The 14241-nt window shown below is 38.0% G+C and overlaps 1 protein-coding gene across 2 annotated transcripts in view; it reads left to right on the top strand.

Moving 5' to 3' along the window:
- The window catches only part of LOC122667521 (protein NO VEIN), an 81135-nt gene that overhangs the window by 1741 nt on the left and 65153 nt on the right, over positions 1–14241 (top strand). For both annotated transcript variants that reach the window (XM_043863812.1, XM_043863814.1), the window contains exon 3: positions 3957–4653. In XM_043863812.1, the coding sequence (XP_043719747.1) occupies positions 3957–4653 (697 nt within the window). The remainder of the gene's footprint in view (positions 1–3956; positions 4654–14241) is intronic.

Genomic DNA, 14241 nt, shown 5'->3' with positions numbered 1-14241 from the left:
TCACACAACACTCCAGATGCACCCCTCCACTTCATCCACCCTATTCTAATTCTTTGGCCACATCATTCTCTATTTTCCCTTCTTTAGCTCCTTCAATTTGGATCAAATCACCCTTCCATATTGGACCATTCAAAGGCCTCTACTTCACATGTCCATGCCACCTCAAATGACTTTCTTTCAACTTATCATGTATCGGAGCTACTCCTAAATTAGCTCTAATTTGTTCATTACTTATTTGTTTTAAAAAGTTATACCACTCCATCTCAACATGCTCATTTCAATTACACTAAGTTTGTTTATATGTTGTTTCTTCGCTACAGTCAGCTCTATACATCATTGCTGGTCATATAACTGTCCTATAAAATTTACTTTGAGTTTCAAATGAATACGTGATCACACAACACTCCAAATGCACCCTTCCACTTCATCTACCCTATTCTAATTCTGTGCAACATCATCCTCCATTTCTCCTCCTTTATTAATGATTGAACCTAGGTACCTAAAATTTTTACTTTGCAGTATCTCTCTATTATCATTTTTCACCACGTCCCTTTCAGTCCTATTTTTACTAAAGTTGCACACCATATATTATGTTTTTCTTCTACTTAACTTAAAACCTTTTGATTCCAAAGTTGATCTCCATAATTCTAACTTTGCATTTCTCTCTACTTTTGTTTTATCCACCAAACAATATCATCAGCAAAAAACATACACCAAGGGATCTGATCTTGAATGTCTTTCGTCTGCTCATCTATAATTAGTGCAAACAGATATGGGCTTAAATACGATTTTTGATGTGACCCTATTGTAATTGGGAATTCACTACCTGCCCCCCATGGTTCATACACTGGTTACTACACCATTATAGATATCTTTAACTCTGCCCACAGCTCAAAACACTTTTCTTCTCTAATACTTGCCAAATAAACTCTTTAGGGACTCTATCATAAGCTTTTTTCATGGTTCAAGATCTTGGTTTCCCAAGTTTCTAAGACGAAACTCTTATGTAATATTGTATTGATCAGGTTTTGACATATTATGACAATATTTCAGAAATTTTGATAATTTTGACCAAAAAAAGCACACCAAGTTTCGACCTATTTTAACCAATTTCAACCAGCCCAGTTTCGACCAGCACATGACATGTCAAGTTTTGCCCAAACAATACTAGGTTTTGACTGAAACCTAGGAAATCTCGGTTTCGACTCGGAACGGAGATTTGGAACTTTGGCTTATTCTAAGTCAATAAAGACCATATGGAGATCCTTCTTACATTATCTAAATCTTTTCATTAGTTTCCTAAGGAAATAAATAGCTTCTGTGGTTGATCTTTCTGGCATGAAACCAAATTGGTTAGCTGAAATACTAGTTTCTTATCTCAGGTGGGTTTCAATTACTCTCTTCCATAATTTCATAGCATGATTCATTCATGTTTAGGTTTACAGCTTTGAATATTACCTTTATTTTTATAAATCGGAACCTCAATGTTTTTCCTCAATTAATTTGGCATTTTTCTTGTGCTCATAATCTTATTAAATAACTTGGCCAAGTTATTCCAGAAATTCCTTAGCTCTTGCACACCGTTATTGGAATACCATCTTGACCTATTGCTTTACCTATTTTCATCTTCTTTAAAATTTCCTTTACTGTAGACACCCTAATTTTCGTATATATCTAAGTTTTGTGGTTTCTTGTTGATTATTACAACATTTTTAAACATTACTACTTTCTATCGTTTTCATTTAGTAAGTTGTAGAAATAATTTTTCCATCTCTCTTAATATCTTCATTATTTATTATTACTTTATCATCTTCATTTTAATGCATCTAATATGGTTGAAATCTCCACTCTTCCTTTCCTTCATTTTAGCTAGCTTATAGATATCTTTTTCCCTTCCTTTGAGCTCATAATATATGTAATGCTGGGGGCTTTGTAACCATACGTTTCATGTATCCCTAAAGTACTCATGTTGACACGACATATCACGTCATATCATGGGTGTTGGTAGGGGTATGGATCTGACGCACACCCAAAAGTTTGATACTTGGACATGGCCATGAAGAAGACGATTAATCCCCCTTAGTTTGACATATTAATCTCCTTTTTTTTTGACACATTTTAGCTGAATACCTGTCCCCATGCCCATATTTGGGGTCTTATCTCCATCTCCTAAGTTCTGTGGAATGCTCTATGGTTCCTAGTCCTTTACACATTACTGTAACCAATCCCCATGCCTAAACCCGTGTAACATCTACTTGGGGGGTCTGACTTCCTGTATGTTGCTAGGTGAGAAGATATATTGTCAATGTCAGCTGACCGATTACACTTCTTTTAAAATTTCATTAGTTTGAAAAGTTCATCAATATGGTGACTGTAATATCGCTTTCCATTTGAGACCTCTAGGAGAGGTTGCTAATCTCTTATATTCGATTTCCTCTTAACCCCCTTCGAAGATATGATGAGTAAGACTTAGATAATTATATTCAAGGTCTGTGATTTAGATCATAGTATTAAATCTTGTCTCAGAGGGTCATTTAGGCCTGGCCGAAATTTCTGAGATACTGAGATTTCGCTGAAATTTTCTCTCTTTTCGTGCGAGGTTTCGGTTGGCTGTTTCGTTGGGTTTTAGGTCAAATTGATGTCAGATATTTCATGGAAACCTTGTTTTAGGCTATATAAACATTTTTAAATTTTTATATTGCAAAAATAGTCACCCAAAGTGGTGTTTTGGATTTGCACCCTTGGTTGGCAGTATATGGTCGAATCCTAATATATACCTACACATTGTCTAAGTGCTAGAAGACAGAATAGGCAAGTAAAACAAGTAAATCATACAAACATAGATTCATTGAGTCATAGAATCAAGTACATAATTTGGATGTCAACAAACTTTCCTAATACAAGTGTCTACTAATAATAATTACTGCGACGTGCATTTTGTTGTAGGAAAATAAAATTTTGAAGCAGAAAAACAAAAATAATTTATATACAGAAAATATTCGACACTGTGAGGTTGTAGATCAGCCTCCGGTGTATGACATATAATAAATTCAACACTAAACATGTATTGACCATATGTTTTGCAAAAAAACATTTTGGAGAAAGGGGTTTTACCTGAGACAGTGGAGCAATCTTCAATGATGTGCTAGCAAACTCCAATGAGTGATTCTGGTGTTAATGCGGTGAAAAATCGAAAAAAAAAGCACAAAGAAGCAGCACCCAGGAACGAAATTTCACTCAGTAGAGAGATCTATTGGTCAAAATTTCGACCGAGAGTCACGAGACATTGCTTTTTTATAACTTGGGTTTGTAACATATCAGCGAAATTTTGGCGAGATGCTACAAATAGACGAAATTTCGACCGCAATTTGGTCATTTTTTTAAAAAAATTTCGACATGCCATTTCATTTGACACCCAGGAACGAAATTTCACTCAGTAGAGAGATCTCTTGGTCAAAATTTGACCGAGAGTCACGAGACATTGCTTTTTTATAACTTGGGTTTGTAACTTGTCAGCGAAATTTCGGCGGGATGCTATAAACAGACGAAATTTCGACCGAAATTTGGTCATTTTTTTTTTATTATTTTGACATGCCATTTCGTCTTGGCCGTACCGAAATTAAAGAAATCTCACCGAATTCTCTGTGAGATTTAGTACCATGATTGAGATATTTCTTCTCAGAAGAAAGTGCAAATTTAAGATACTGGATGCATTATGATATCTATATGTTATGTCCTTTTTTTTTTTTCCTGAATAGAAAAGGATGACAGTAATATTTGTTAGAAATGGATGGAGCAAACCTGTGTTATATTAGTTGGAAATTTCTAATCTATCCGGTGGTATTGTAATTTTCTGGGAATTGGGATTTCTTTATTATTTCTCGTGAATGGAAAACAATACTGAATTGATCTTGTCTCTACTTTTTTTGACCTATACACTAAATCTTTGACCTTAGGATGCATATTATTTCCATTCGGGAAGCGAGGAAAGCAGAAGATGCCACACTTACGAAATTTAATAAAGAGTTGAAATCTACTGCTGGAAACCAAATCAGGAAGGTCAAGGTTGATATACCACAAATTTCCGTTACTCATTCTCAGAAGAAGGATTTTGACAAACGATTCAATGCTATAACTCAGCGTATGAAGTCATTCTCCTCTGTAAATAAGGATTTTCGTGGCAAGCACATTACATTTGTTTCATCTAGTTCAGAACATGAAAGTGATGATGATAATAGTACTGAGGATGATGAGGACGAGAACAATCTGAGCAATCAGAGCTCGATTTCTCGAAGTGGACAATGTAATGATCAGCGTGCCAGCAGATGTCCTTACCCATCAGCAACTGAAGAAATGACAAGACTTGGTCTCAAAGCTGAAATGGATGGTGAATCATTTGCTGCTGATGAGAGTAAAAAGTCAGCTGGAAGGAAAAGGAAACAAAATGTCAGTAACTCTTTGCCCCAAAAGCCACCTAAAAGAGGAAAGGCGAAGTTGGATGAGTCCGAGCTGGAACTTCCTATCCAAGAAAGCAGCAGTAAAAAGGACCTTGTGATTGAGGATAAGGTTGATAATCATTTGCTGCCTGATGATGCAGTTCGTATGTTTATCACTACCTGGAAAGAGGCTTGTCGGGAGCTTTCTGTTTCTCAGGTATGTCAGCTTTCTTTGGGAACTTTATTTCTTCAGTATCATGTTATGTTATTTTACTAACTGGATTGGTTTGGTGTCCGGACATGGTCACATGGATGTGGGGTTTCTTTGGTGCAAATGTTATAGAACCTTATATGAAAAGCAAAAGTCAATGTGTTGGGCACAGATACAGAGGTCTCTGTGCCGGATGTTGAAAAATCTTGAGGAATGAAAATTTACATAATACATACGTGGTAATATAAATTCATCAGTTCTGCATCTATTTGTTTTGTTTCTGTATCTAGCTATGGCTGTTTGTGTGTTACCTTATATTTCAATGTGGAACCTGAATTTGAATATTTCAAACTTCCACCTGTTATAATTGCTTTACAAGCCTTAATATGCACATGATAAGACTAATAAGGTTTCTAAGGTTATCATGTTAAGCTCTTACACTTTCCAGAAAAGGTGTAGGGCAATGTGATGTAGATCAATCACCTAAAGTACTTTTTTTTTTAAATTGGAAATATGCTTTGGGTTGGGTTATATACATGTTGGGCCTTTGATCCCATGGGTTTCCAATGTAGTAAGTCACTTTTATGGGCCTAAAATATGGGTAATTAGGTTGCATACGGTATTCCTTACTTAGTTTTATTTTTATGAAATTAGTGGTCATGTGATTACTTAAGTGATCATGTGACTTGGTTAAGTGGTCGTGTGACACCTTTAGTGGGCATGCGTAATGTAGCTCTAGATAGGAGAAAAATCCCACTAGAGGCCAAGCAATAGGATCTAAAAAAAGGCTGCTGGTTTGATTGGGCAGAATTAGGGTTTTTAGGTTAAATTCTAGGGTTAGGTATGGGGGAATGGTGTAATGTATATCTGATTTTAATAGGCAGGCGTAGGGGAAGCTATTAAAACAGATTTTAACAAGTTTTGAAACAAAATTTAATTTCCAGAATTTTTAGGGTTAGGGTTTGGGTTTTAGGGTTTAGAATCTAGGCTGAAAACTAGGGTTTGGACTGATCAGAATGGGCTGCAGGTCTGGTCGAGTGGAGGGATTGGTATGGGGAGGCTGTGATCTGATTTTGGTGAAAAACAGATGTAGGATGAAGGCTGGACAGGTTCTAGGGTTTCACAGAGACAATGTTAGATTAGGGTTTATGGGGAAAACCAAATAAAAATAAAGGGGGATCGATTGGGGGGAAGGAAAAGGAATGAAAACAGAATTTAAAAATTCAAACTTACAGCAGGAATCCACCGGCAGCAGCTTGGACAAAGAAGGATGGAACCACCTTCAGTGAGAGATCCTCCCAGCCGTCACGGCTTAAGGAGTCAACCGGAGTCCACCGATCCCTTTCCACCTTGAGATCCACAAGGATGCACACTCACAAGGAGCAACAGCAGCAACAAAGCAAGCATAAAGCTAATTTTTATTAATCAAATTCGTATTCAATGCTGGCCTCCCTTACAAACTTATATAGAAGACTCAAAAATAGACTTAGACACTTAAAAGAAAAGGCCTAACCCTATCCCTAACCTATTAGGTAACTTAAACTGACTAGGAAACCAGAATACTAAAGGAAATAGACTCAAAACATGGCTGGACTTATAGAGTCCTAATCCAGCCCAACTTACATCATATGACCACTTAACCAAGTCACATGATCACTTAAATTGAACTAATTGGATGCAACCAATTTGAACCGATTCAATTAAAAAACATAAAAATAAACTAAGTATTGGGCTAATCCCGTATGCAACCTATATACCCCTAGTTTAGGCTCATTAAAGTGGCCTAATACATAGAAAACCCTTAGGAACAAAGGCCCAACATGTATATAACCCAACCCTAGGCCTATTTTTAAAGAAATAAGCCAATTTCTATGATGAACCTGCATCAATGTGACTATTTAAGTTGGGTTGGATTAGGACTCTATAAGTCCAGCCATGTTTTGAGTCTAATTCCTTTGTTATTTCATTTTCCTAGTCAGTTTAGGTTACCCAATAGGTTCAGGATTGGCTTAGGCCTTTCTTTTTTAGTGTAGGAGTCTATTTTTAAGTCTTTTATATAAGGTGTAAAGGGAGGGGGGGAGGGAGGCAAGTATTGTACACGAATTTTGATATTAATGAAAAGCTTTTGCTGCTCTTCTTCTCCATTAAAGATTTTTGTTTTGTGTTTGATCAAGGCTGGTGGGATTGGTGTTTGATCCAATCGACACCTTGCGGTATGAAGCTCGGGTGGTTCTTTTGAAGCTCTATTTTCAAGTTCTGATTTTTATTCAAGTTTTCACCATCAAACAAGCTGCTGCCAAGGAATTTTTGCAACAATAGTGAATTTGAATCATTCCCATCCCCAATAATTCTTCTTCTAATCCTCTCACAGTCCTAGCCCTAAGATTCCCCTTTTTTGTTTTCAACTTTCCCAATACCTAAATTCTGCCCAGACCAAACCAGTCAGCCAAATCACACCAAACTTTGATCGAATTCTCCTCTCATACTAGGGAAAACTCTATCCAAGTTGCTCCCTTATCTGACCATCATAAACCTTAAAAATACATAAAATACATCTTTTCCTCTTTTCAAAAACCTTAAACCCTAACCCTAACCTTGCTGCTGATTCTAGTTAAAAGGCCTAGACTTGTTAAAACTTAACAAAACCTTCACTGGAAGACTCCCCTACATCAACTTAGCATAACCCTACCTTCAAACCCTAGGTCCCATTAAACCCTAACCCTAATTTGACCTAACCAAACTACCTGTTTAAATGAGATCCTGGTTGTTGGCTTCTAGTTGGATCCCTTCCAATCTAGAACTACTTTACAATGTGTGCGCAGGGAATTCATTTATATTTCACTAGTTTCTTATTTGATAGAGATTCAAACTGCCCCTTAACCTTGTAATTCTATGGAAGAAATCTTCAGATGGCGTTACACTTTCCTATAATATTAGGTTCTCCCCAAATGAACTTCTTTCATTGTACCCTAAAATGTGAAAGTGATCTATCAGAAACTCCCTTGACTTTCTGGAGATGACCATTCTAACCTTGATTTACCTTTTTGCTTCTCTCTCTCTCTCTTATCTTCTCCAACCTGAGTGGGACTAGTTGAGATCTCCTTCCCCCTTACCCTTTTCCCTTCCCTTACACAGGTGAACTTGTTCCTTGTACTCATCTTCTCACTTTTATGTCACTGGTGCCTAACATAAATGATGACGTTGAAGACCATTGGATATACTATTTTGTTTTGGTTCTCATCAATATGGTCAGCAACGGAGGTAACTCTAAACATTGAGTTGTGGTTACCGTCAACACCAATGGCGATGCTAGAGACCATTGGAAATTGTTGACCACATCTCTCTCCCCCCTCTCCTCCTCTCTCAAGAGCACACCAATGGCGATGCTAGAGACCATTGGAAATTGTTGATCACATCCGTCTCTGCCCCCTCTCCTCCGCTCTCAAGAGCCGATGAAGTCCTTTAATGTCTTTTGTCTTGTTGGTTTGCTGAGAAATCATGAATGTTATTGGAAATAACCTTGATATCAACAATACCTAGATGGGCTTAGGTGGTGTCCCTTTATCTGGAGCGACCACAACTGGAGCGCGTCTTCTTTTATGTGGTTAACTGGTTATTTATATACGGCAGAGTTCCTGGATTGAGAACCGTGGAGGCAGATGGTGGTGCCACTTAAAAGGACATTTCATCTAAAGAGAATGTTCAAAGATTCAATGACTACCAACACACTGATTATTGTCTCCTATTCCCAAAAGGATAACTGCAGCATCTGTTTTGAGTTTCTGCTGGATGGATTATAGATCATTTGGGTTTTGCAGACAAGGATGGTAAAAATAGAGTTTGCATAGCGTCAGAGAGCATTTGATGACTCTGGGTGGCCCTAGAGATAGGAATCATGAAGAGATAAGAGAGCTAAAGAAGAGATCAAAAAAATTTGGAAATTGAATTCTTCTCTCGAGGAAGAGTGAGAAGCCTGTGCTTAGAGAATGAGATACATGAGACCGTTGCAGAGGAATGAGGCTATGGTGCATGCACTGTACAATAACCTTGAGCAGATCATTTGGGTTTTGCAGACAAGGATGGTAAAAATAGAGTTTGCATAGCGTCAGAGAGCATTTGATGACTCTGGGCGGCCCTAGAGATAGGAATCATGAAGAGATAAGAGAGCCAAAGAAGAGATCAAAAAAATTTGGAAATTGAATTCTTCTCTCGAGGAAGAGTGGGAAGCCTATGCTTAGAGAATGAGATACATGAGACTGTTGCAGAGGAATGAGGCTATGGTGCATGCACTGTACAACAACCTTGAGCAGAGATGTAGGTAAAGATTTTGTGAGGGGACATGACCAAGGTATAAAATTTCGCGATATATCGGTATCTCAGGCCTACCGAGATATCCGAAATATGTCAAAATTTCGCAGAAATATTGCATTCTTTCTGCAATATTTCAGCAGTCCATCTCTGTGGGTTTTTGGCCATATCTAGGCTTGATACTTCATGGACACCCTTATTTAAGCTAAATAAACTCATTTAAACCTTCATGTTGCAAAAAAATGAACTCAAAGTGGTGTTTTGGGCTTGCACCCTTGATTGACAATATAAGGTCACTGACCCTAATGTATAAATAGTTAAATACACATTGATTAGGCAGTCAAAGACATAAAAGAAATTTAAACAAACTAATTAAAACTCATAAGAAGTGAAAAATCCTTGGAGGATGAGCTTGGATGAAGCTCCGACGTGTTTCTGGCGACAATCCGTCGAAAATGAAGAAGAACAATGCTTGGATCCAAGTTGGAAGAGTGGAAGAAAGCAAAAACAGAAGCAAAATAGAGTTATGGAGGTCTCTGCAGGTCTTGGTCGAAATTTCGACCGAGACTTGCGAGATATGGTATTTATAGCATGAGTCACTTGACCCTTTAAGTGGCATATACCATATTTTGCGATATTTCTGTGACATACCGAAATGTTCCAAAATGTCCCGAAATATTGTCCAAATATGTACTTTTTTCGTTTCGTTTTCACATTTCGTCTCGGCACTAACGAAATTCACCGATATATCGGCGAAATTTTGCGAAATTTTGTACCATGGACATGACATGCACCTCATTGTTGAGGCTATTGACGGGGAATATTCTGGCTACCATCACCAGGATGGGGAGCCAGTAATACTGCCTAACAAGGTTTCCACGGCCATATAGATAAAATCTGCCCAGATAACCATGCGACATGCATTATATTGTTTTTTGTTTAGAACTTACTGTTATCTTCTCTCTGTCTTGGTATTCTGTAGGTTGTTGCCGGTCAAACATGTAAAATGTGAAAGTAGGGTTTGGACTTTGGAACAAGTGCAAGAGTGAAGGGAAAGATGAAAAGGGACTGGTGTGGTATCGGGTGGGTCCCACTCAGTTTGGAGAAGATGAACATAACTTGAAAAGAAAAACAAATCAAGGTTAGAATTGTTAATTTTCAATAGTCATGGGACTTTTGTGTAGACCACTAATGTAGTCCTAGTCTCCTAGATTGGTAGAGGGCCAACTAGGAGCTAGTAAACCAGGATCTGTTATGAACAGGTGAATCAGCTAGGTCAAAATAGGGTTTTTGGTGAAATTAGGGTTAGGGTTTGATGTATGAGTTATGTCAAGTCAAGGTAGGGGAGTCTATTAGTGAAGGTCCTGAGATGTTTTAACGGATGGAAGTATGCTGATTTGAATTAACAGCAATATAGGGTCAGGGTTTGGGTTTTTGAAAAGTGTAAAATAGGAAAATCTAGGGTTTAGGATGAGGGGAGGGGTCCAGGGTTTGGATCGAGTGCTATAGGGTGTATGAGTGATGTTCGGTCCAAGTATGGACAGTTTCTGATTGTGGAATTGAGCTGTGTAGGTTTTAGTGTTTCTGGGGTTTGGTTTGAGATGGAGGGAGTTAGGGTTTTATTGGTGGGAATGGGAAGCAGTATGGATCGAGTGTGTGTTATGGGCAGGGGGTGTTATGGCTGCAGTTCGGTGAAGTTCTGATGGTGGGTTAGGTCTGGACAGAATTATGGTTGCTGGGAAATGGAAAATAAAAAGGGGGAAAGCTAGGGTTTGGGGCTATAGAGGATTAGAAGAAGAATCGGGGGGATGGGGAATGTTTCAGACTTACTTGTAATGTCAGAAAGTTATTGGCAGCAGCTTGTTGATCGAGGAACTTGAATAACAATCGAATCTTTGACTGAAACTAGAAAGTAGAATTTGAGGAGAACCACCCGGGATTCACACCGCAAGGTGTCAATTGGATCAAATTCCAATCCCACCAACGACCAACCGGGCTTCACACTGCAAGGTGTCGATTGGATCAAACACCAATCCCACCAGCCTTGATCAAACACAAGAAAATCTTCCAAGAAGAAGATAAGTTGCAGCACCTTGCAAATCAGAATTAATTTTCAAAAGTGGAGAGTGTGGTGCTCCATGATTTCTGTTGCTTATATAATGGCCCAAGGGCCTTACTCCTATTCAGCCTTGGAGTATGAAAACTCGTAGCTGGCTAACACTATCCTCCTCCCTTCTAAATTCGTGTGAGTGGACCCAAAAGAAAAAAAGAAAAATTACATTAATTAAAGTGGTGACGTAAGTCATTTAAATTGAACCACCGGTTCAAACCAGCTTTGGACCGGTTCAATTTAAAACGTGAAATTAATTTAAAACATGAAATTAAACTAAGTATAGAGTTAATCCCGTATGCAACATATGTACCCCTACTTTAGGTCCATAAAAATGGCCTATTACATAGAGAACCCATGGGACCAAAGGTCCAACATGTATATAACCTAACCCTAGACTTAGTCCCATCAAAATAAGCCTCATTTGATGATGTATCTGCATCAACCACTATCACTTTTAGGTGCAAGTGAGAGTTTATTTAGGGGACAATCTGATGTCATAGGTAAATTCTTGTGGAGATTGTGAAATTCTCCCTTTCTTTTTAAGGAGGGTGCGGGATAATGGATTATTATCCTCTTCAATTCCCTATAGCTCGGCAGTGCGGCAGTGCTAGTGTGGATGTCCGACATGTGGGAGCTCGGACATCCAATGGTCTGAGCTCAACATAGTCAATAAGCTCAGACCGTTGGATGTCCGAGCTGCAACGTGTCGGACATCCATACTAGCACTGCCGCACTGCCGAGCTATAGGGAATTGGAGAGGATAATTTTCCCGGTGATAATACGATTTCTTGTTGTTTTGAAAAATATATTTTACTCCCAACCATAATAGCGTCCCTATGGTGTTTCGGGCAAAACAGTAGTCACATGAATTAATTTTTCTTAAATCTTCAATTGTGTCCTAGTACTCAAACGCCAACTGAAAAATAAACCATGACTTCAGAACTTTGACTTTTAATATGACTTAAAAATGTGGACTTAATAAAAATAGAAAACACATACTATAACTTGTACTTCCTAATCTAACTTTTTATTTGGTGGGGGTCTTAATCTACTTTAGACTTTAGAGCCAAGTTGAGGCTTATTAAAATAGCAACAAAACCTTAATGATTGAAAATAGTAAAAACCGTATTTGCTAGACTAGTTAATTAACATAGCTTACCCCAAAGGAGTGGTAGGAAAGATACCATTTAACCCCATGAAAATAAATGCATTCATATCCATATTTCGACAAGTGAGAGCAATCCAAAATAAACCTATGACTATTAGATCTTTTGCTGGCCTGGTTCCGGATCAATACATTTGCCTTTGTTGGCAGGTTTGGTGATTTGGTTAGAGAGAAGTACCCTGATTTTGGGGTCAATTGGTGATCCTTCTTTCAAGTCTTTGTTGGTATTGAATCCATGGTTACCTAATTAGTATCTGTTGATGTTTACATTGACACTGCCCTTCCCTAACAGTTCGAGCTTTAGGTGAAATGGTAGCGAACATGGTATCAGAGCAGGGAGGTCAAGTGTTCGACTCCTGGGAAGTGCATCAGAAGAGTTTTCCTGATATTTCTTCTCCCTCAATGCTGCACAAAGGAAATGCCGCGTGAGCTCCACGTCAAGGACCATGGGATCTTGGCTTGCTCGTGTGGGGGAGTGTTGATGTATACATTGATGCTGCTTTTCCCTAACAGTTTGAGCTTTTAGGTAAAATGGTAGCAAACAGTATCTCTTATGGAAGAGTTCCAGGGAATATACATCATTGAATCTGGAATATGGTTGAGAGGGAGGCAATTTTGTCAATTGGTATGAGAGGAAGGAATCTTGCTTGCCTGTTTAGATGGCCTGAACTGAAGCAACTTTGAAATTTTGTTGTTTGGCAATCTTTGTTTGGTTAAGAATAATGGGATTTTGTTTGGTAGGTATTGATGGGATGTCGTTGTCTTGATGCAGAGCTTATGATTGAATATGAGATAAATTGGGTGATCGGGTTATGGATGCCTTGTATATGGACCGGGACCAATTTAATTGGCTTGTGGAGGTTGGAACTAAGTCCACCAACATGAGCAGTCTGAGTTATAAATTTGTACTTCAGAAACTGCATTCAGTCTGTCATGCGAGAGTTGTACTCGGTGAATTTGTGGAGTAAGGGACTGTAACCTCTTTTCTCTTTTGATAATTGCTACTTAAATGTGAATAGTAAAAAATATTTAGAAGTCCTTGCTTAAGTGCCTACTGAATTTCAAACATCCAGAACTTTTATTCATAACGCTCCACTTCTTACCTGGAAGTGACTATTGTACCTCTTTATAGAATTAAAACCTACTTCTCGACAGGTAGTGAATCTTTGAGTGAGTTTTAACTTTAAAATTTTTCTATGCTGATGGGATACAAATTCCCCAATGGGAAGGGAGCTTTACATGCACTTACAAAATATGTGGAAACTGTTACTAACCCTTCCCACTTTTCAAGTCACAACCAGTCAAACTAAGAAGCATCACCAGACCAAATGTCTAAAACTTTTATTTATTATAATTATACTTTTTATTATGTACTTTTTGATATTAAATAAGTTTAAATGGTTAAATGTTTACAATTGTTTCTTCCTTAATGTTGTCAAAGGCTGAGATGAAAATACTGGGTTTTCTCGTAAGATAAACTAGAAAAAAAGAGAAGAAAATTGGATCTGAATTGATCACAGAAATTATATTAATTGCTGAAACTGAAAACTATGGATCCTGCTAAAATACATATTTATAGACCTGAAATCCTAGAAGTCCTAATTTGACTGGAAATAAGGTCTTTTTAGACTTTAAAAAACACACCAAACAATCCCTAATAGCAACAAGTAGAGTACTGAAGCAAAAATAGAAACTCTTGACTCGTTCTTGAAACTGGTGGAACTCCTAGTTCTGCTAGGATTTGTTGCTAACACAACAAACTAACTTAAAACAATTAGGAACTGACTCTAATGGCTAAAGGTGACCAAAACAAGAGTTACACACTTTATTTAGACCAACAAGAAGAGAATTGGACAAGGAATCCGAAGCTGCAAGTGTTGGTGGTATAAATCAATAGCTGAAGTAGAGCTGAGGTTCAAGGACTCGGTGCCGACACTGGTTTTGACCAGACAGAAACTGAGATTTCCCAGGTTTCGACCATATCTCGGTCGAAACCTGATACTTTCTC

Source organism: Telopea speciosissima, chromosome 7, assembly GCF_018873765.1.
Source record: "Telopea speciosissima isolate NSW1024214 ecotype Mountain lineage chromosome 7, Tspe_v1, whole genome shotgun sequence".
NCBI lineage: Eukaryota > Viridiplantae > Streptophyta > Magnoliopsida > Proteales > Proteaceae > Telopea > Telopea speciosissima.
Note: the sequence above shows the minus strand (reverse complement) of the source record. Positions and strands in the feature narration are given on the sequence as shown.